Source organism: Anabas testudineus, chromosome 3 (genome assembly GCF_900324465.2).
Source record: "Anabas testudineus chromosome 3, fAnaTes1.2, whole genome shotgun sequence".
NCBI lineage: Eukaryota > Metazoa > Chordata > Actinopteri > Anabantiformes > Anabantidae > Anabas > Anabas testudineus.
Window position 1 is genome coordinate 18,449,072 of NC_046612.1, and position 23,566 is coordinate 18,472,637.

Consider the following 23,566-nt stretch of genomic DNA (forward strand, 5'->3'; position numbering starts at 1 on the left):
CAGTAACCTTGTGTTAGTAAAAGTACACTCTATGGTGGAGGGTGCAGATGAAAAACATGATTTCACAACTCATCCGAGTCGCTTCATCAGTCTGAAGAAGCGACTTGGATGAGTAGTGAAACATTTCAACCTAACAAGAAGGAAGTCCAGTTGCCATGACTCAACTTCCAGATAACTTCCTCTGGATGACTAAGAGTCTTCACTGACATGATTTCCTGAGACAGGAGACTTTAAGAGTCGTCTGTGCTAATTACACGTTTGAGGATTGAAAACTGTGGTCACAGCAGCGAGATATCAAAGTGGGCCCTTCGGCTTGTTGGACAAAATCTCACAAGAAATGTAACATGAGGGGCAATTTAGGGAGCTGAGGGGGACTCCCATCACTGTGAGAAAAGTCTATTTGTCTCTTAGCTTAGACAAATAGGTTTTCATGATCAGGACAAGTATTCCTACACTTAAGTGAAGACATTATGGAAATGACGTGTCATGAAAGTATGACGATACAGGAAGTAAAACACATTTAGAAAGTTGAGGACTAGCATTACTACTAAAGAGGACTAGTTAACGACAGAAGAAACAGGCAGAATAATAATAATAATAATAATGATAATAATAATAATAATAATAGTGTTGCAGCAGATGATGATGCTCCAATAATTAACAAACTGAAATACTGTGTTCAGCTAAATGATGCAGCTCAAATATCTGTGCACTGCTGTCAGTGTTACTCTATAATGAGTCACAGGAGCCTACAAGGACCTTTACATAACATAAGATGTGTTTTGGAGCACAAATGAATGCATACAGCATCTTTACAGAAAAGAAGCACAGCCTTACATTTAGGAAGCTGCACAGTTGTCTGATGTGTTTAAATGTGTGTTTGTCTCGTTTCCCTCGCTGTTTAGAAAATAACCTGCATCTTGGGACGGACTAAAAAGGAAATGTAAACTAAATAAAAAGCAAATAAAAATAAAGAAAAAAGCCTGAGGTATTTCCTAGGTTATTATGTCGTTAATAAGAGCAGAAACACAGGAGTCTGGATCGCAGCCTGGTGCGCGCCGCGCACAGAGCCCTCAGTGTAGTCTCCGTGGTCCGGCCCCCACAGTGACGTCTCCGGGAGAGTGTCGAGCAGACAGAGGAAAGCAGCTTTAATTGCAGGGCAGAAAGAAAAGCCAGCGATGGCTTCTCTCAGGCAGGAGCACCACTATGGGCTCTGCTGTGGCAAAAACAACAGAAACAGCCCCAACAGGACGCTGTACCACGTCAAGCTCACGGACACGGCCATCAGAGCGCTGGAGGCTTTCCAAAACCTCAAGGTACATGTGTGTTTGTTTTTTTATTATTATTATTATTCTCGTGTGTGTTTGTGAGTGAATTGATTGGGACACTTGTCAAACCTGTCGCTTGTGCACGTCTCCTTCGTTTTAAAAGAACTTCTGTTGTGTTTGGAGACTGCGGTTCCTCCGCTTTGGTTCAACTTGAAGTGGACGCGCACTCCGTCAGGTGTGGTGTAAATAATTAAGTGGGAGAAGTTCAAACAAGTTTACAGTTACTTGTCGCTGCGTTGCCTCTGAATCAGTCGGCTACAGTGCTGCTGCTGCACAGCAGACCAGATCTGACCAGACCTGTGACTGTCGGGAAAGACGAGCCCCTCAGCTGTTTGCTGGGAAACATCTGAAGTCAAAGCACAAAGCCTGTAGTGAAGACCGTGAACGCCACTGATGCCCTAACTTTAACATTAACACCCAGTTTACAGAGCTCTCTGAATGTGTGCACACATCTCATTACTTTTCTCTCTCTCTCTCTCTCACTTTAGGGATCCTTACCAAGTGAACCATCCATATGTTTCAAAGGAAACCAAGGGGTAAGTTTCTTTTGACGCCCACTAGTTGTAACTCAGCTCATTCTGATGTTGATGTCAGTCTAACAGCAGATGTTTAAACCTCTCTTTGCAAAGCGGGCGTGCAGAAATGCATGACAGAGCATTAAGCCACTCACTCCCTCACATTTATTCTAATAATGCTGAAGGTCGACTGATTTCTTGGGCTGTCCGCTGCCGTTGGGACACAGTGCTGCTCAGATTGGGAGCTTGTGGCCGGTCGTCTCCGTCAGATAGGAGGCATGCAGGTTACTGGGTCAGGCTGGTGGCTGTGGAGAGGCTTTGTTAGGTCAGTGAGCGGTGTTGGGAGAAGTGCTGGAGGGAGGAGGGAGGCACACACACACACACACACACACACACACACTGACGGAGCCAGAGTCAACAGCGGGGAGAGGAGTTATTGTAAACCAGAAGAGGAGACTTCAGCGACACAAAGTAGCCTCTTCTGCATCTTGTTCTCATCTGGGGGAAAGTATTAGCAGTTCTCCATGACCCCTGAAGTTGAGCCGTAATGTACAGTAAACTGTGAACTATGTGTGTGTGTGTGTGTGTGGACTGCTATCGTGAACAGCTGTGTCCTTGGGGAATACTTTACTTTTCAGTTAATGCTAATTGCGTGGCCTGTTTGGAAAGAGTTGCAACCCCCTCTCCTGTCATGTCAAGATGAGCTGAGTGTTGGGGACTTTCGTAAGGGGGCTGTGGAGAGGGTGCTGCTCTTAGTATGATTAAATGTGTCATCCCGAGGTACTTTTTAACAGTTAACAAAAAAAAAGGGTGTTGCCACAAAGGTATTTCCTTTTTTTTTTTTTTTTTAAAGTATTTCATCTTTAATTTTCCCTCAAGCAAACAAGACTTCCTGTCAGTCATTGTTGTTGAATAATCTGGTAGTCGAGGCTTTCGAAGTAGTCAAGGAAGTGTCCAAACTGGCTGCTGCGCAAACAAAAGCAGTTTCCACTGGTTGAGGGGGGTCAGGTGTTGGAGGTGGCTGGTGTGGGGGAAGCTGGTCAGCTTGGTGTTTTCAGTGAGGCACAGGACATTGACAGCAGTATTTCTGGCATTAAATAAAAAAAGAAACGCTGCAAAACCACAGCTTCACAAACATGAACTCTTAATTAGTTAATGCTGAGAACTAGTCAGCCATAAAACGTGAAATATTTTAAGAGACCTGAGCAAAGCCTGGGCCTGTGTCTGAGGTTTCAGACTGTTAGCTCGAGGGATTGCATCAAATTTCACCCCCTCCTATACGAGGCACAGAGACCTGAAGTTATCAGCCAAATGAATGTTTAGGGTTAATTACGGGCGCTATAATGCTCTTGATTACAGTGTGAAGCATCATGACTTCACTTTGCATTAGCCTTCCCCGTGTCTGCCCGAATGTGTGTTTTTTTTTTTTTTTTTTGGCTTGTGTGTGTGTGTGTGTGTGTGTGTGTGTGTGAAGCTCTGGCACACTTTTGCTGCAGTAATAGCTCGGCTGATGATATGAACTCTGGCCTGCTAATTGTCCTGTCCCATTCTCTAGTTGGAGTTCCACCTTTTTCTCTGTGTGTGTGTGTGTGTGTGTGTAATGAAAGAGCGAGAACACATCAGGCACACCTGTGTTATGTGTGAGAGTAATATTCTGCCTTCTGGTTTTTTTTATGCATGCGTTTTTCTATGTGTTAAATGTAGGTGTGGATCTTAAGTGTTACTCCGATGTGTGTGTTTATGTTGTGTCCTGTGTGTGTGGCCTAAAGGCATGATTTATTCATGTCCCACCTCCTTGTTCCTGTTCTGCCCGTCTGCCTATTGTGCAGCAGTCTTTAGCCTGGCAGCACCAGAGTGGATCCCCTGAGGACCCCATGTGTGTGTGTGTGTGTGTGTTTGGTTTGTCTGTGTATTTTAAAGGGAGAGAGGGAATGGAGAAATCTTTACCACTTGCTTTTCTATCAGCATGTGTGTGTCTGAAGGGTTTTTTTGCCCCTCGTGTGTGTGTGTGTGTGTGTGTGTGTTTGGGCTGCTTATTCAGAGATCCCTAGAGTCCCCTCTGATTGTGTGTTGTCTCTTCTGATTTGAATAACAATGAGTGCGGGAATTCAGACAGTGTGTTGTCACACTGATTGGATCGCCCAATATGAGTGGGGTTTTTTCAGCCCTTACAGTCAGTCCAGATGTGTTGTGGCCTGCCTCAAGGGTTTGTGCCCAACATAATAGAAACTTCCCTGCTGTGGATCTAATGGAGTGGAAACTAAAATGGAGAACACTGCAAACATATTGCATCATAAAAACAGAATTTAAGTTTAAAATGCAGACTTTTAACTCATACCTATTGGTTTTTTTTTACATGGTAAACACCACTGGTATTTCCATTTCCCTAGAAGCTGCGTTAGCAAAGACAGGAAAATGCCCTTTTAATATGTGCATAAATCATCTTGAACAATAAAATTAAAAAGTACTTAACGGCACATGAAAGAAAATAGGCCAATTTAGAATGTTTGCACATGGGCTTTTACGTTGCGAAAGAGCTTTCGCTGCATTTCAGTAATCTGTTTACTGTATATGTTGTGCATGTCCCTCGTGTGAGCTGTGTTTCTGTTCGGATCACATTAGACAGTGTGTGCCCACAAAGAGCACACGCTGTTCTGATGTTCTGTTCTGTGTTAAATACTGGTGGTTAGAGTTTGCAATTCTCCCTCTCAAAAGCCAAAAATGAAAATCTAGCCCAATGGATTACTTTTTTTTTGTTGTTGTTGTTTTTTTTGTGTCCACATTATATAATTATTTAGCGAATGTGAGAGTGCAAGACGAAAGCAAGTGTCCCTCGTAGAACAAGCAGCAGAAGCCGCGGCTCTGGAAAAATGGGTTCTCGGTTCAAATAAGCAGCTGGGAGATATGGAGCACATCTTGGGTCCCCTGAGGAATGTGTCCCATTTCATTTCCTCATGTGAAAATCTGCACCATAACTTAATGAGGCATGAAAGGGTGCTTGTTTCCCCTGCACTTGTGTCATGGGATGGTCCTGCATGTCGACAAACATGGCATTCTCAGCAAGATCCCACCTAGCTTAAGGGGGGGTTAGGAGGAGGGGCCTGTGTCGAGCACAGTGACCCACAATTGGATGAAGTTGACAGTTTAGGCCTCAGGCACCTGCCAGAGATGTATCGTTCTTGGCACTGGAGAGGGAATCCTCGGGGGACGCTTGTAGCACAGCACCTCTTCCTTCAGACCCAGCCTCCTCTCCCCCAACACTGGAGCTCGGAGCCCTGTCCCTCTGTGAAACTACAAATGAAAAGGAATGGAAGGTGATTACAGGCTGGGGCTTGATTACATGCACTGCTTCCCACTCAAGGCAACCACATTAATCACCCAGCACCAGCATGTGGAACTCAGCTAGAGAAGACGCCGCGTAGCTCCGAGCGTTGGCTGATTGACTATAGCATCATAAACACACGCGTGCCTTAGACACACAACATCTCCAGTGTCTTCCTTGGTATGGTTCTCTCTGTCTCTGCCGTCCCTCTCTCTTCCACTGGGCTGCTGATAAAGACGTACATTGTGTTTTGTGCTGCCGTCCTCCATTGTGGAGGGGACTCCTCTTTAATGGCGTGTCAACTTGTGGCCCTGGGAACGATTCAGCTGTTTTGTTTGTGATGAGAGGATAAGATGTAGTGTTTACTGAAGAGTGGTGAAGATGAGGATGCTGGCTGGCTGTGTGTGTCTGTCTCTCTCTACAGCAGTGGCGTGGATGTTTGGCTGATAGTTAGACTTTGGCCTTTCTGCCTCCTCAGTCTTATGAGTGGCAGTAATGCTGATTACACCCTGGTGAGAGGAGCTGGAGCTGAGCCTCTCTTTGCTCACGCTGGATTAACACTGAGACACACACACACACACACACACACACACACACACACACACACACACACACACACACACACACACACACACACACACACACAGTTTGCATTAGCACCCAGCATAGAGTGACTTGCCTCCTGCCGCTTACAGACAGAGGTGGTGGCGACAGGTTTCACTCCCTCCTCCTCCTCCTCCCTGTCCACCCGCACCTCCTCCCTCTCCTCCTATCAACCAGAAAGGGGAAGCAGAGCCATGGCATCCCACTCTGGAGCCGAGGAGGCCAGAACAAAAGACAGCCTGTTTTCAGAAGGCCATTACTCAGGCTGCAGAGGATGTGGAAACAATAGGCTGCATGAGATCTACACCCAGACCCCACATTCAACCAAAAGCTAGCAGGAAACATAAGCCCTGTGCACCGACAGCAGTCTCTCACAGTTTTTGTTCAATCAACTTTATACTTTGATAAAGCCAGGAAAATGAGCATTTCCTGTGGCTTCAACATGTGGAGACATTTATGACAGTTGAGAGTGAACCGTGGCTCATTAAGATAGTGTCGCCACACATACTGACAGTCTTGACTTTTATTATGGCAAGCCTTTAACTTTGCAATCTTTTCAGAAATGGCAGTGTGGGTTAGGCTGTCTGACAGGTCCTTCTCAAGTGCAAATTCAAAATCCTATGCAGGTTAGTGGTGTAGGCTGGTGACTGCAGGCCTCTGAAGATTTCTAAATATTGTAGAAGGTCATACACTACCTCAACAGGCATAAAAACAACCATAACAAAGTAAGAGAGGAATGGAAAGAGAAATAGTGAACCAAAAACAATACACATAATGTGAAAAGACTAATTTTACACCCTGACTGGTGAGTTGGACTCCACTGTTACTGGATGTACATATAATATTCATTACTCTGTACTAGGTACAGAGATGAACAATGTTTTTGAAACTATCCATAACACAATTAAGTATTTAAAAAGGAATTTGTGAAGAAGTGAAGCAAATCAGGGCAGTATCTCACACCTTGCAATGTGTTGACAACACAGAATTAACAAAATGGTGGGTCATACTGTTTGTTTGTTTGTTTGTTTGTTTGTTTGTTTGCATACACTGAAATATGATTTATAAGACCATTAAGAAGATTGGGAGAGAAACAAGCTTTTACTGATTTGCATTTCCTGTGGTTCAAACACTGAGAAGTAGGTGAGAGTGAAAAAAAAACAAAACACATAACATAGAGCGATGTATCCTCACATACAGGTTGTAGAAATATGTGTCAACACGCGATCACACGTATCTTTATGCATGCTAATGTTTCTGGTTTTCTCAAAGAGGTTCCCTTCAGCAGAAATCCCAAGAACTACAAGTACCATCTCCCCCAACCTTAAAGTGCTGCAGCTGCAGAGTTCCCTTATGTAAACTGATGGGGTTAAAAGTTGAACTGTCACATTTATTCAGCCTAATTCAGAATATGATTCATATAGAAAGAACAACAGTGTTGGAAGCCAGAGGGGATGATTTTGTGTTGATCCTTTTGCTTGTGTGAAATGGAGGAAGTGTCACGCTCACTGTGGTTCAGTCGTAAAGAGAGAAATAAAAATCGAGGCGACATACGTTTATTACTGTATAGCAGTTTGAGTTTTGTTTGAGTTCCGTGGACAGATACTGTTGACGGTGACACGCTGGTGCACACAAATGTTTTCACCTAATCAGGCTGATCAGGCCTCTTCATGTTTGATTGACATGTTTCCCCTTTAAATTTTGTCGCACTTGTCAAGGTAGGACAAATTACACCGGTGTGATTCTCATTATGTTGCTGTCACATCAGCGACAAATCAAAGTGTAAACGTTTATACATCATAACTTTCCTTTAGTCTCAGGGTGCACTGAGCCGTAACGGCGTCATCGGCAGCCATGGTTTGCGTTAAGAAAGAATTAATTATTCTTTTCAATATTGTTCCCAAGTGTAAAGTCACTTTAATAACATGAATTACTAAAGAATAGAGCCTTGGTGCAAAATGTATTTAACTACCTTGGTAACTTGTGTATGTATGTTTTGCTGCTGCCGTTTTCTTTCTGCTTTCATTCAAGAATTGCAAAGAAAACGAAGGGATCCACAGATTCCCCCGAATGTTTGACTTGAAAGGAAGACGATAAATATTTGATTATTTATGGTCACTAGAATTCATTGAAGTGCCAGGTCCTTTTGTAAGAGGGCCTGTCTCGGTTTGAGTTGCTGTGTGCCTCTCAGGATGCGCCATGCTTTGCTGCGGGCCCCAGTGGCTGAGAAAGAGAGTGCTGGTTGTAGTTTGCACAGCTGGTGTCTAAAAGTCTGCCCATGGAAGTCCCACTAACCACCACGGCTGGATGAGTGCCAGCAAGTGTTCCTCATTGCTCTGCACGACCGCACAGTCCAATGAACACAGAGCACATAAATGATTAATTATCCTTCCTGTGGAGGAAGATTGGAGGAAGTGTCCTCTGATGATCTCGGACTTAATGGCGTAGGGCTTGTATGAGATGTGGATGCTGCCTTAACAAGCGAAACTTTTTAAAGTTCTTACTTATTTGACACGTTTAATTTTCACCTACGAGTGCTTTACATCTGCAGCTCCTCCCGGCGTCCTCAAATAGACGTGTGAACTCGCAGGATTTCCAGCACTGACAAAAATTATTGCAGCGTAAAAAGTGCTCTCAGTTGTGTAAACTCGCACAGGATTTTAACTTCTAAGTTTTGTGACTTTGAGTGTGTACTTTTTACAGATCGGCCGCCATGCTGTGCTCCTGTAAATTGGCGTCTGTCCAGACTATTCAGCCGTACTTTGCGTTAGTCCTAATAATGTGGCTACCCACCTCACATTTGTATGCCTCCATCCAGCTGTCAAGATGCAGTTTACATGCATGTCTGTCCAGACACATTCTCTAATCCGTTCAACGTTGAGTCCAACAGGACTTTAGTGTCGGACATAATGAAATTCCCTTCAGACGAGAATAGGACAGACATGAGGTCACAGCGAGCTTGACCATCCACCACCAAAATCAATTCATGCTTCAATTTGAGTGTGATGAGTGATGTTTGTAAGGCATTAATAAATAAATAAATCCTCATGAATATTTTGTCATTTTTGAGGCACAAGAGCAACGTTAAAGGATTAATTGATTATGGGAATTGTTTGTGATCAGTTTTGTGTTGGCTCAACACGAAGTGAGTCAACGTCTAAGAATTTCAGCACTCAGGCATTTGATTGTATGTTTGTCTGGTTTCACAACAAATGAAAAGTTTCATAAACACAACGCGGTAATTGCTCAAACTGATTCGGAGGTGTAAGATGATGAGCAAAACAAAGATGAGATGACTTGGTGTTTACGATCAGTATTAATAGGCACCACCAAATACACACACACACACACACACACACACACTGAGACTTTGTAGATTGCATGAAGCACATGCATCATCTTGTGAAAGGTTAATAAAAACACCTTGTGACAGATAATCTTTTTGACGATCCTCCCCAGCGTGATCACGTTGGCTGAACAGTCTCTAACAGTGACACATCGAACATTAATGTAGAGGATTAATGCCCGTGTCATTGAAGGGCTGCTCACAGGCAAATGTTACTTAATCCACCCGTGGAAGCTCGTTTGTATCTTTAAGCGCTATCGGAGCTCAGCTGTGTATAGTTTGTATAAATTCCTGTGGTAACTTTGGGGCTGCATGCGCACACGTGCAGTGGCTTGATAAGAAAATAGAGCCAACGTCTGTGTTGTATCTAAAGTGACTCTTAAAGACTGCACAGTAGTAATGAACCACTCTGCTGAACGTGAGCTGAACACCACAGTTCACAACCTTGTAAAGTTTAATGCTTCAAAATGTCTTACTCAGTCTATAATACCTTCATAAGCACAAAAGGAATTTAAAACATGTTTGAGCTTATCACTCATTTACCCTGTGATCTGCAGGATTTGACTTTAAACACTGAGTCATTACGACATGGATTGTGGATGTGATTACAATTTATTCTTAATCAACATTTTGACACCTAGAAAGCCATGATTGCCAGTCAGTGGCTAGTGGACATTCAGGCAAATATTCAGTGCGTTTGCCAAATTAAGTATGTAGAAACCTCACTGGTTAAAAAAAAAATGTCAGTTTCAGTTTTCTTAAAAAAAAAACAATTTAATATTTTTAAATGGCACAAGCTGAGAAAACATTCCAGTTAAGTAATATTGTTTTTGCTCCAACTTGTACATGTATAAAAGGGAACAACTTGTGCAACTGCTTTTAGCCAGCATGTCCCTAAAAAGCCCATAAAAACACTTCACACATCATCACATTTTCCTGAGACAATCTCTCTTTTGCGGTTTGGGAGATGGTAAATGAAGAACTTCACTACTGTAGAGTCAGACCCAAACAAAGAACTGAAAATGATCATGTTCACCAGCTGGTTGCTAACTCTGCATGGAGCCGAGCTTAGAGCAGGGCTGTGTGACAAAGGGAACTCCCCCATTCATATAACACATTAAGATTACCGATTGCTGATATAAGAATTAGAGCAGCATTAACAAAGACTATGATGTAAGGACATTATACAAACTTTAATATCTTGCACCTCATTTTAATAACAAGGGGAAAAATGCACACTGTGTATGTGACACTGTATACTATGTCAGATTATCCTGTCCAGCCCCTGTAGCATCTGTGGATCCCAGTGTCACTTCCCCACGTACTGGTGCAAAAATGTGAACAGACTCATCATATGGGATGATGGGACCACAACAGGAGGTTGTAAAGGAAATCCTCCCCATGAAAACATGATGCTTAAAGTTGCTCCCCATCCCCGAATAGATGGCACAGCAGCCTACAACATGAAGGATGGGCTTGCTGTGAAACTGCTGACCCCTCGCCACTGTTATGAGGCAGTGAAGAATACTTGTTGTGATCCTCAGTGTGGATCTTCACTGAGACTCGAACTGAGACTTATCGTACTTTGTGTATTCAGTGCAGCTCCTGTATTCATTTCTCTCATGTCCTACAACTCGAGCAGTGCATTTCCCATAACGCTAAATGAAAATACCAATGCAGAACTGAAGTATTGCAGAATTCTGCTCTCGTAAACATACAATTACATCTTTTTCAGTGGTCAAATCAGTGTAGATCCAGACTCTTTTTTCTGATCCTCATTTTTCCTGATCTGTTATTATATGTCTCCGTGTGCGTTCGCTTGTGCATTTGTCTGCCCTGGAGGTTGCAGCCTTGGCTCTGCTGTGCTCCACTGAGTCTGCCAAGAGATCTCATGGACGCCTCAGTGGAGCAGACTCTTAAAAACACTGTTTACCCAAGGAGATTTATTTAAAGTTACAGAGTGCAAAGTCTCACCCTAGATCCTGTGTGTTTGTGTGTGTGTGTGTGTGTGTGTGTGTGTGTGTGTGTGTGTGTGTGTGTGTGTGTGTGTGTGTGAGAGAGTCTGTTACTCTTGGTATTTACCTGTCATCTGGTTTCATGATACTTTCCCAACCACTGAGGTCTCTGACCAACAAATAAAAGTGACTCCTAATATAAATCAGAATTTGAAATTGCTGGTATCAACATTTATGGCGCCGGGGCTTTATTGGTTTCCTCTACAGTGTTAAACATAAAAATTGTCAGTATGGACATCAGATATAGAGTAGGAAGACAGAGTGTGTTGCCTCATTTTGGAAACATACATTTAAATTACGTATATATGTATTATGTAATTGAGTTGTCAGTGATGGTTAAATAGTGGTTGGTCAGAATGCAGTTAGTCCTGTACTGTCCAGTACACCGGTCCGTAACAAGATACAGTTATGAAATTGGGTGTAGTTCCTCAGGGAAATTATGCCTGCAATAGCTGAACACAGCTCTTTATTTACACATCCAGCAGTTGCAGAGCCATATTAGCCTTCATGTGGACTAATTGTAAGTCCAGTAAACACACAAGATGGTCTTTTAGCTCTGTTCTTCTTCTATATACAGATACTAGATTATCACCTGTTAGTGTCTCTGCTGTTGCTCTTATGGAACAGTGAGTGGAAAGTCACTGTGCCAGAGGGAGTCACTGTCAAATCCAAGCACATTCATGTTTGATTGCTTTCTGTATGCATAAGCTTTCCTCTCTGGCTCAGGCACAGTGGAAGATCTGCACACAAGATTCAGTGGCAAGAAAAAAGTATGTGAACCATTTGGGATTTCATGGTTTTCTGCATTCATTTGTCACAAAATGTGATCTGATCTTCATCTAAGTCAAGAGTATTAACAAATATAATGTAACTAAAGTAATAACGCCAAAGAATTCAGATCTTTCATGTCTTTATTGAGAACAACCATGACAATCTCTTAGTGATGGTAAAAAGAAGTATTAGATTCATGAACACAGATGTTAGCCAGTTCCAATGATGCCTTCAAATCTTTGTCACATTCATTAATAAATGTTCGTTGTGCTCTTGGGTCATTTTGACTGGTTGACCACTCTTGACTTGGATGAGTATCAGATTTTATGTCAAATTAATGCAACCATCGAATTCCCAAAGGTTCCAATACTTTTTCTTGCCACTGTATCTACTGATGTCTTAAGATGCATTTTAATCTATTAGGCTGGTGGTTGAATTATCTTGAGACGTTTTGTGCTTCCATGAGGATAAATGGTGGTTTAACAGGTTCACGATGTTTCCTTTTCTACAAGCTTATTTGTATTTTATTAGCCCCTCTTTATCTTTTTCATTTACAAATGGTCAGCATACTATATGATTCATCAAACGCTGTATTGTTGTGCACAGTTAGCAGTGCAGCTTTTGGGAACTACTAGCAAACCCTCCAGCTATTCCTTCTAGAGCTGATAACTACACTGGTCAGAGTTTTTGGGCTGAAAGTTGTGAAGGAAAAAAAAAAAAGCTTCATTGATTTATATTGATTGCAAAAACCATGACTTTGGACAGCCCTGTGTTCCTGGCTGCAGTGCATCTGGCAGCAGAGTTTCAATGAAATTCTGCTGAGCACATTATTACTTTTTTCTACATTTACAGTTTGAAAGATACCAAATGGCGCATGAACTCTTGGGAAACACTGACAAGTCAAAGCAGCTGGTTGGTAACAGGCATGTCCAACAACAATAAATTGTAATACATTTACAATACTTTGAGTGTGTGTGTGTGTGCACACAAATAATGTTTACTGGATGTAGACAAAACGTGGTACAAACACACAGGAAAACGTGGAATATGAATGACTGCATATTTGTATACATGCGTTTAACTGCTTCTTTGCTGTTGCTATACAGATGACACAGCTGTATTTCCTTTTTGAATTCAAATTACACTAATGCCGTTGTGATCACAGTGGCTGTTGTTTTTAATCTATGCTTATGCTTCATATAAGCAGCTTTATCAGTCATTTGCTATGCTACATATGCGCACACATTTGACTTTAGGGGAATCTGACTGTTTTCTGTGGTTTTCTTAATAGTACATCAAGATCCCGGCCCCGACACCAGAGTCACCTTCTGCTCTTCGCGTCTTCTCCTTCTACTTATCCAGCGACAGCAAAGACCAGCCACAAGCCAGCTTTGACTGCATCCATCAGTATGTTTCAAGGTATGGAGTTAGTCAATTAATACCTGCAATAAGAGTAATTATTATATTTACTCTATAAATATTATATCAAACTCAATATCCCAGCTCCAGAACCGGGGAAACTACCAAGAAGATTTTTTCCATGTCAGTCAGCCAAAGTCTTTACTGCAAAAATCAGAGCTCACTGTTTGCTCTACATAGAGTGAGGATGGGGCACATGTAATTTCCTGTGCCTTTCTCGGCTGACCTTCTCAATGCTGAGACCCGTGATGCCTTGTTTATGTAGCTCAGAAAGTGAAGGTTAAACTCTGTTACTGCTCCTCCTGCCAGATGCCTTGATCTGAACTCAAACTGGCTCGTTGTGGAGCCAATAGCAACGGTGCCACAGGGTAGAGTACGATTTTGCTCTCTCTGCCCTCAGCTGTTTTGATACTTTGGAGGATAGAGAGGAGAAATCATGTGTGCCCGAGTAATTGTGTTGTGAAAATAAAAATTGGATGTTAGGCTTTTCTCTTTCTTTTTTTTTTCCCCCCAGTGATATCAAAAACGAAATTTGGCAGCACAGTAAATCCCTGATTTATTTACAGCATTAATGAAGCCCAGGTTCATGTATTAAACTTTTGTCCAAGGTGATCCTTGTTTTGCAAGTGTGCAGGCCAGGAGCAAAGCTAATCCTGGTGGTTTTCCACAAGTCCTGTCCTGCCGTGAACCAGGATATCAGGCTTCCTCACATATAACAGGCTTCAGAGCTATATCTAGCCTGTGACATAACATACAGTAACCATAGAAGTGTCTTAGCTAGCTTCTACCACAAAGGGACGTTATGCCGCATGGACTCCATGCTCTAAGAGTGTTTTTACAGTGTTTACTGTGCAGCAGGAATCCATGCGGTACAGTGACGATGTGTTTATGTTTTGCAGTGACGGTCGCGAACAGCTAGAAGGTCAGGGTGTCATTCAGGACAAGATCACCGTGTGTGCCACTGATGACTCCTACCAGATGACCCGTGAGAGGATGTCTCAGGTGGAGAAAGACAGCTGGAGCCGCTCTGCCATAGAGATCAAACCTGGAGCCACACATCCAAGTAAGAATAGGCTTCGAGTCTCCGTGGAGCAAAAACAGGATCAGAAGATGACACATTTGCAGATTTTAATGGGGAAAAAGCCAAATAGCCTTAAGCTTGGTGAGGGATCAGCAAATTGGAGTGTGCGCACTGATGGCTTATAAAAATAAAAATAGAAATATAATAGGAACTATAAAAGTAATAGGAATGTTTGCCTTACTTAAAAAGTATTGCTGTATTCATTGCTCAGAGCTGAAAACCAGATATTTTCCTGTTGTGATGTGTAATGAAACCAGATGTGCAGGCCCTATTTCTGGTTATACAATAAGACTAAAGGCTAACTCTCGTCTATTATGTTTATTATTTTGTGCCATTTTAGGGTTTTGGTTGACCCTCGTCTATTTCGTCTCTCTTCTCACATCTGGCTTTTGTGTTAAGATGTTTTAAATTGGTCAAAGTCATTAACTTCTGTCTTTAAACAGTCATTTCAGAAAACAAAAGCAGCGGTATAGGAGAAAAAAAACTGCTTGGGGATTTATCAGGGTTCTGTTTGAGTTCATGTGCATGTGTTTAGTGAAACGTGAATCACCAAGGTTAACATACAGTGTAGTCATCATATGAGAGCTGGAACGTAGGAGCTACTATCTTTTTTTATTTTTCCTTTTCTTTCTCTTCACCAACCTTTGCTGTGCTTATGCAATATTGGTCTTGGCTCGTTTCTAGACCCCTATGTCAGTGCTGGAGCTCCAGGGAAGCTGAAACTCCCAGCGATCCAGACCAAATTTAGACTGACATTGTGTAACATCAGGTCTTAAAGTTAAGATGACTTACTGTAATAAATACTGTATACCCAAAGGGAAGCATTTAATTACTGCCCTCTACGTTCCCTCTTTCTGCCTCAGATACTGTTAGTAGACACGGTGCTTATTATCAGGCATGCCAAAACCTATACGGCGTGCATCTGACATTCCATACACCCTACACCACGATTATTACATCATTTAAAGTATTTTTGTCATGAGTAATTGATAATGCATAGCGTTAATATCTCTTGGCAGGACATAGTTTTGTGGTTGAAAAGAATGCCTTCTTTTCCTGTAGCTCTGCCCGACTCTGACCTTCAAAGCACAGATTAACCTGTAATGGGATTAGCACAGAGAGATGGCTTTCACTGCTCTTACATGGCCCATTTTTCTGCAGCAGGGTTGTAAGAAAGGATCAGAGTTTACATCTAAACAAATGGCTATGGGCGAGCACGCACAGGTGATTTAAATATAGAGATTCTTAGGAGATATTTTACGTAATATTTTTCTCATCATCAAGCAGTTATTCCGTCCATGGAGCAAATTCAAATGTTGAAAAGGCAGTGGTGAGAGTTTTCAAATCCGACTGCCTGTCTATTGTGTTGTTGCTGATTTAGTTTGATCTCCTACATAAAAATGTGAAATGCTGTTTTTTAAATGCGTGCGCCACCCTTTTCATGGAGTTCCAGTTGTAAACTGTCTTTGCTCAGGCTCAGAAATCTAATGATATAAAGATTAAGTTTCTCTAAAATGTCAGAAACCATAGAGGATTAAAATTTGTATGGCTTACTGTTACTTAGTATCTGTTACTGTTACTTTGAGAGTGAAGACTGTGTTTTGGACATAAAGACATAATTTGTACAAGTTGTAGACCTCACACCAAACGGCCGAGTATCACTTACATTTCTATAAATTCAGTTTCTCTGTGTGTGCAGGTAAGTGTGTGAAGTTCCAGAAGAGGCCTGCACCTCCTCCAGCGTCGGACAGCAGCTTCTACAAGCAGGCAACCAACAATAGGAGGAATGGTGGCTTAGTCCCACCAACCCATAAGCCCCTGAGAGAGCGCATTATCCACCTGCTGGCTCTCAAACCCTACAGGAAACCAGAGCTGCTGCTGTGGCTGGAAAGAGAAAGAGCCAGCCCCAAGGACAAGGCTGAGCTAGGTGCCATACTGGAGGAGGTAAATACTGTGTGCGTGTGTGTGTGTATCCTCTACAGCGGCATATAAACTGTATAAAATGCTAAACATGGAGGGGATTAATATTTTCAGAGAGGATGCAAAGAACTTCTATACTATTACTAATATTTACCCCCAAACAAATCTACATTTTTTTTTCACCTGGACAAGGTTTAATATAATACATTGAAATGAATTTGACCCAAGATTTGAAAAGTAAAGATCTTCATTCCAGCTTACAAACACACAATCTCATGTTGAGAGAAGCCAGCGGTCAGTTGCACTTGCCTGCACATTTTGGAGTTATTCCTAAATTTGTGTTTTTCTGCTGACGTCATTGATGCGCGTGTTATGCGTGTGCATGAGTTTACTCACTGTTGATAGATTTCGAAGTGTGTGCATACATGTGGTTTTTCTATGTGTGTGTGTGTATGTGTGTGTAATTAGATCAGCGTTGTAATTGTCTCTGCACAGTGTGTTTGCATTGAGGCAGGCTCCCTGTCAGGAGCCCACAGAAAGATAGATGTCCTCTGAGAAAGGCAGTCTGACGAGATTAGAGGGGAGGTTGAAGTCACAAGGAGCAGAAATAAGAATCTCACATGTGAACTGAATCAGAGAAAGAGTTTTGCTTTTCAGGAATATGTATGCACCACTTTGAGCGCGTTCTGGACTACAGTTAGTGACATTGGTTCCGTTTGACTTTCTCGCTATAAATAATGTCTGTGGGTTTAAAAAAAGATACCTATAATTTCTATAATTATGGTATCCGGTTTATCCTGGTAACACAAAGTTGCATGAAACCCAAATGTGATGGTTGACAAAATATGAGCTGTAACGTAATTACTGGATTTCAGAGTTCTTGTCATTTTAATTTAAAATCAAAAACGAATGTCATATATTTTCAAATAAAATGATAGTGGCATGTTGGCATGTGAACATGTTTTCATGTTTCCTAAAACATCAAAAAGAAAAGTAGATAAATCCGAAGTAAATCAGACTGAGAATTCAAGTAGAATTAAAAAACATATATTTGTTTTGTAGGTGTCAAAAGTGAATCCCAAAGACAACAGTTATCTGCTCAGAGATGACTTCTACAAGTACGTGCAGAAAGACTGGCCTGGCTACAGCGAGGAGGAGAGACAGCTGATCAGCAGGCTTCTGGCCAGGTGGGTCAGGGGCAAATAAGATGCAGCCCCCGCTTTTACAATAAACTCAAATGAGCTCTCACGCCGCCTGTTTCTCTGTGACATGGTGTGTGCAATTTTCAATATGTCCCGAATCAACACCAACTCTTTCCAAGTGTTGGTGAGAGCACTGCCCTGACCTGTGTTAACTGTCATACATCACATAATGGCAGTTTATTTTCATTTACCATAATTATTTCTCACAGCTCTCAGCGCACAGCAGATAGCATTTCTGTCTGCCACTGCTTCTCCTCTCCACCACGTCTTCTGTCTTTCCCCACATATCGCTGTGGTGTTACAGGTGCTAATCAACACTCAGAGGCAGAACTTGTCTGTACCTGCCACCCAGGGAATCTGACTTTTCCATGCTCGGCTTCAGTAGTTCTCCTGTCGATTCACATACCTTTGCAGTGTCAACAATTAAAATAAAACATTTCAAATATACATGTTCTTTCTGTCTGTTCGACAGGAAATTGCAACCACAGGGGAGCAACCAATCAAGAAATAATCAAGCAAATGTGTCACTTCTGAAGACATCAGAGGATACAGCACTGCATCACAGCACAGTGAAAAATCCTGCAGTGGTAAAATCCCAGATTGTTTCCATTAACCCTTGAACAAGTGCATCTTTTTATCTTTTTTTTTATTCTGGATTCTACATATGTAATAGTGAATCATTATATATTGACAGAGGAGAGGTTGTGAACTGTATTTTGTGTGTAGTTTGACCAGTTTGATCAGATTTATATGATAGGCTGCTGGTTGTTTGGATGAGAATATTAATGTCTCACTTTAGAGATAAAGGTACATTTCTCTGTTTTTCCTGCTCTCACAGAAACGCCCCGTGCCTTTTGACTCACTGGAAAGTCCAGCTGTTAGGAGACAAAGACTCACTGACCAGAGGTTGCAACAGCAGCCTTTTGTAAATGGACTCTTAGACAATAAAGGAGGACATGCCAGTGCAGATGCTGCCCTCAATCCCAGCTTCCACACAAAAACTGAATTTCAAAGGACAAGTAACCACGCTGGTAACCAAAATGACTCAGCAGGGGGCCACAATGGCTTTCCTCTAATGCACAAACTGTCCAGCACATCTGACACACCTGTTTCAGAGAGCAGAGACAAAGAACCCAAAGGAAGCAGTCACCAGCCATGTCAGGGTGACCCTGATTTCACCCACCAGCAGCCTGCCAACAGCCAGCACAAAAAGAAGAAGTCCAAAAAGCACAAAGACAAGGAGCGAGAGAGGTTAAAAGACAACCAGGGCAGCGATTGGTTGGAAACGAGTCCTGATCTCAAGCAGAACCCAGACAAACTTGACAGTAAGGCCCCTTTTGCTATTCATTTTCTTTCACTGATATCAGTCGAACACAAAGGTGTAGAAAGAGAGATCTTGATCATTTATTAACTAATATCGTCGCAATAGTGACACTTCCAAGACACCCTCGTGTTTGTGCCTTTATAACAGGTTAACCACACACACACACACTTGGAGCAGATGACCAGGGCTGTGTGAGGTCTCTCCAAGCAGTCGTTTGTGTCACAGCCCGCTCGTGCATTTATACAGTATTATCTCATAAGCATGTCTGTGTTTGCTCCCTTAAGCTCACTCTCTTGGGTCCTCAGTGTGTTATGTGGCTGATTGACTCAACAACAGCTCGAGCAGTGCTTTGGGTCTCTGAGCTGAGATGTCTCCTGATACCCACAAGCTCTTAGCTAGTCTGCACACAGGCGGGCAGGAACACACACGTGCATGCAGCCTCACTCACACTGTGGCTTTGTGAAAAACAAAAACACATTGCTTAACATTGAGACAAACTGTCATGTGGATGACTATATCGACTTAACTCAAACTAATGTTTTTTTTTTTTTTACATTTGTGTTTTTCTCCAGATCCTGACATCACAAATGCTGTGGCCCTGGAGGAGAAGCCAGACTATGTGCAGTGAGTGTAAACATGTTCTAAAATCATTTTGTTTTTGTTCTGTGTGGTATAACTAGTGTGGTTTCTATTTAAGAGTTAACATGCGCATGTCACAATCATAGCGATCACTGCTTTTTTTAACTACATGCTTGCTATTTTTTCTATCCACAAGGGGAATTCTTCAAAAAAAATGTTTCATGGTCATGTCACTTGTTTGTGTGTGTATTTTGATGTTGTTTGATATTTAACTAGTTTAACCCAAGTTTTGAGAAACATTGGGCTCCAGGGGTGAAGAGTAGGGATTACCGCTGGAGAAACATTAGTTTTACATGCTGGCTTATGCTGCCATCTCGTGTCAAAAAGAAGCACTGTACAAAATGAGGAAAAAAAAAGATTTAAAGTTAATGCATGGTGCATAGTGATTGTAATCAAGATAATAACATCACACGAGCATCGACACTAATAAATACTAATAAATACTAATTACTAATCTGTGTCTCCTTGTAGCACATACGGCGCCATAACAAGTTTGGAACAGCGTCAGCGGTACCAGGAGGATTTCTGCGCAGAGTACGACGAGTACAAAGACCTCCATTCGCGGATTGCCACCATAACTCACATGTTTGTTCAGCTAGGATCCAAGATCAAGAACCTGTCTCCTGGCACGCATGAATACAAGGTAGATATGCACCTATATTTCACCTGATCTCACATTCAAACACAGACATGTGGCACGTATAGATGCCAACGCAGCTGCGCTTATATTTACAATTTCATGTTTTGTTTTTGTGTCATTCAGATAATGGAAGACCAAATACTAGAAAAGTACAACAAGTATCGAAAGGTAAGTCAAGCTGATGCTGCCATTTTAATGGCAATGCAGGGACGTGGCCAGGCTGTTCTCCATGTCAGATCTTAATAGACAAGATGGCCTGTTCGTTTATTGGGTAAAAATAAGGAAATATGCAAACTTTTTATTAAAATGCTTTCTCCTCTCTTCACAGAAGTTTCCAGGCTACCGGGAAGAGAAGAAACGCTGCGAATATCTCCACGAGAAACTGTCCTACATCAAACAGCTCATCATAGACTACGATGTCTCTCAGGCTTCCACATAGCATCAGCTCTCCCCTGCACATCTCAATCGCATCTACATTTCATATGTAAAATGCAAAGCGGCCTCTTTGCATAAAACAACGTGTGTCAAACCAAGTGTTTGAGCGTGAGAGTGAAAAAAAAGACACAGACTGCTTCTGCTGGGACTGTGACTCCTGTATTTCTACATCTATTTGTTTTCAAGTTATTAATTAGTTAATATGATGCAAATGTTACACTGATGTTAAAGGGAGAAAAGTCCTGGGGTTATGAGAGTTTAAAGTCGGCACAATCTTTGAAAGCATTTGTGCATATCACATTAGAGCGCCTGGCAGATACCCTAATACTCTTAGCCAGTCTTGTTACAACCACTCAGTGTAAGTCATTTTGTTGGAAATACGTTAAAAGGTCGCTGATCTGACTCTAACTTTTTCACTCTGTTTTTGGCGTTTAAGTCGAACATTGCTTCAGGCACGTCCAAGCGAGATTTCACTATGCACCATAAAATGTGTGAACTTCTTCATGCCTATATCAAAGATGCCTCACTAATGATGAATGATTGAAGCAGCCCACAAAGACTGAAATATTGTGATTTCATCTCAGATTCTGCCTTCAAATCTTATTCTTAAAATGGGCTGAGATCATTCCACTTGTCCCCAGTGCAGTTTCCTTTAAGTTTTCAGGACCATTATGCTGCATTCTTTGACAAGATATTGACACTTGGAAAGAAGTGTAAATAATCTCACTCTCCGACAGGAAATATGCTAGGTAAGAGTCAATAATAGATTTAGATCTAGAGTTCTACTGTTCATCTTGCACATTAAATTAAAAACAGCATTTTCAAAGCAGCTGAATCCAATGAAAATTAACTGGAAAAATAATATATGTTAATATTCAAATGAATCTGCTGAAGTACAGTACAATGAGGTATTTGTTGTCTCCCAAATGCACTTGTGTTTATATAAAGTATTTATTTACCACATCCCTTTCTTTTGAATGACTGGTAAAGGGACCAAAAAGCAGCTTTATTGGCTGTAGCAATAACTTGGTGAGGAAAGATGGGTTTCCTCCTCAGAACATTTACGGACATTGCTAATCAGGCACTAAGTCTAGTTTAAAGTATTTTAACCCACTGGAAAGATGTGTCCTTCTCTCGTTTCCTGCTTAGAACTACTGATGTATTTATTTTAGAGCATTGTCCTCTGTCATGTGTTGCCTGTCTCCTCAGTTTGATGCTTCAGATCCTATCAGTTCAAAGTGTTTGCAATCCGAGCAGCTGGTGGAGCGATGGAGAGTTTGTGTGTAGATGACAGATTTACTAACATTGTATGTCCCTTCTTTTTTTGTTTTTCCCTGTCTGACCTCAAACTGTTGTGGAAAGTTAATGGGTAAAGCTTAATCCACGTGTTAAATTAGTGACTACACTAAAAAGGAAAAGAAATAGTAAGACACGTTACTCTAGTAAGCTGCAAAGCAAGTGGTAGAGTGGTATTTGTTCACATTGTATTCCACTGTTGAGTTATTTTAGTTGACAGTAATGTGGTATCATTTGTTTGAGAATTGAGAAACATTAACGTGGGGGCTCTCTAGTGTACAGTCAATGATTTTGGAGTCGCGTCTTCAGCTTCAGGGACCTGTTGTACGTTATAAAAGTGTACATTTGCTGAATCTTAACCAGTTGTGGTACTTGGGTATTTTAAATACCTTTATATCCTTCAGTTTCCAATTAATAATCGGTGCCCTTTTAAGGTGCAGCAGGCTAGTGAAACGTCCATCCAGATTGTAATTGTTCATTATGGTTGCAGCTTTTGTATTGAATGTTATCACAAAGCCAGTGATGTAGGTAGGTAGAAGCCTTAAGATTCAACTTTTATAGGACACAAATCTCCAAACTGCCAAAATCAGCATGGAGTCATTATCCACTCTCATCTGTTATCTGCCTTATGTTAGATGCCACATTTATCCCTGTCTTAGCATTTTACTGTAAATGAATGCCAACCATGGCTTTCTCACACACGTGACTATTACTTTCTTTTGGAAATATTTTATAATGGTATGCACAATTTGATTGGCTATGATGTGTAACGTATTCATTCAGTCAGATTTATAATCCTGGTACTCGTGATGAGGTGTATATCACTCCGATTTCCAGATCTGATTGGAAAAGTGATCTCTGCTATGTTACATACACACAAAAAACATTTCTTAAAATAACTCTGTAGCTGTCAGGTGATGGCTGGTAATTATGAGAAGGTTTCAGAGAGATGGGGTATAATGATGCAAGTGGTTCACCAAGGACCATACTTACCTGTCAGTTTGATGGGCACTGTCATTTTCTCTGGTTATTGAATGTGATGGGGGGGGCTTTCACTGGCCTTTCTTACAAAATCACTAAAATGAACTAAGTCATAATCACACGCTACAGTTAAAGGTTCATGAGGTGTTTTGTTTTTGGACTGGTGCTGTACACCAGTGTGTACTACAGTGTGTGTTTTTTTTTTAATGTACTGCATATCTGCTGAAGGGAAGGTCTGGTCTTAGTTACAGAGGATTGACTAAGACTAAGAGAGAGTATGCATAAAGAACTGCCTTTTACAGCTGTATATTATCTCTTTCCTGTTGTGCAAGGTTCAGATGAATAAAAAATATGAACATGGCTTTTGCTTTGAGGTGTTTTTGTATTCTGGAGTGACTTTTATATGCAGGTAGCTTACATCATTCACAAATAAACATCCTGTTTAATCTTTTATTTAATCACAGCGTTGTTCAGCCCTGCAGGCCTCTGCACTGTTAATCAAACATTATTGACTCCACATGGTGAACAAAACGGTTGTAAATAAATAACTTAATGACAGCACCCAGTAGAAGACATCTTGTAGTCCTTTGGTGTTGTAGAATAACACCCCTGGTTGGTGTTTAACCTTCATTTTCTGAGCTTACATCACTGCAGACTTCTTCAACATGTAACTAACTAGCTGGTGAACCCGGAAGACGCTTCCTGTCAGGACGCTCTGACCTTTGCTGT

General features: G+C 41.6%; 1 protein-coding gene across 1 annotated transcript; it reads left to right on the plus strand.

Moving 5' to 3' along the window:
* Positions 1-1,131: 1,131 nt before the first annotated feature.
* Positions 1,132-23,192, plus strand: LOC113174825 (RNA polymerase II elongation factor ELL-like). Its single transcript, XM_026378979.1, has 12 exons — positions 1,132-1,316; positions 1,817-1,864; positions 13,192-13,319; positions 14,219-14,382; positions 16,100-16,344; positions 17,383-17,507; positions 17,995-18,109; positions 18,361-18,847; positions 19,419-19,470; positions 19,957-20,128; positions 20,249-20,293; positions 20,454-23,192. Exons 1-12 carry the CDS (start codon positions 1,179-1,181, stop codon positions 20,562-20,564), a joined length of 1,830 nt encoding a protein of 609 aa, XP_026234764.1. The 5' UTR covers positions 1,132-1,178; the 3' UTR covers positions 20,565-23,192.
* The last annotated feature ends 374 nt before the right edge of the window (positions 23,193-23,566 follow it).

What these genes read in the sequence shown, in the direction of transcription:
- LOC113174825 (XM_026378979.1), top strand. Translation starts at nt 1,179, where the DNA reads ATGGCTTCTCTCAGGCAGGAGCACCACTATGGGCTCTGCTGTGGCAAA. An exon ending in ATCCATCAGTATGTTTCAAG is followed by an intron (nt 13,320 to 14,218) that starts GTATGGAGTTAG and finishes TATGTTTTGCAG; the next exon opens with TGACGGTCGCGAACAGCTAG. An exon ending in CTGGCACGCATGAATACAAG is followed by an intron (nt 20,129 to 20,248) that starts GTAGATATGCAC and finishes TGTGTCATTCAG; the next exon opens with ATAATGGAAGACCAAATACT.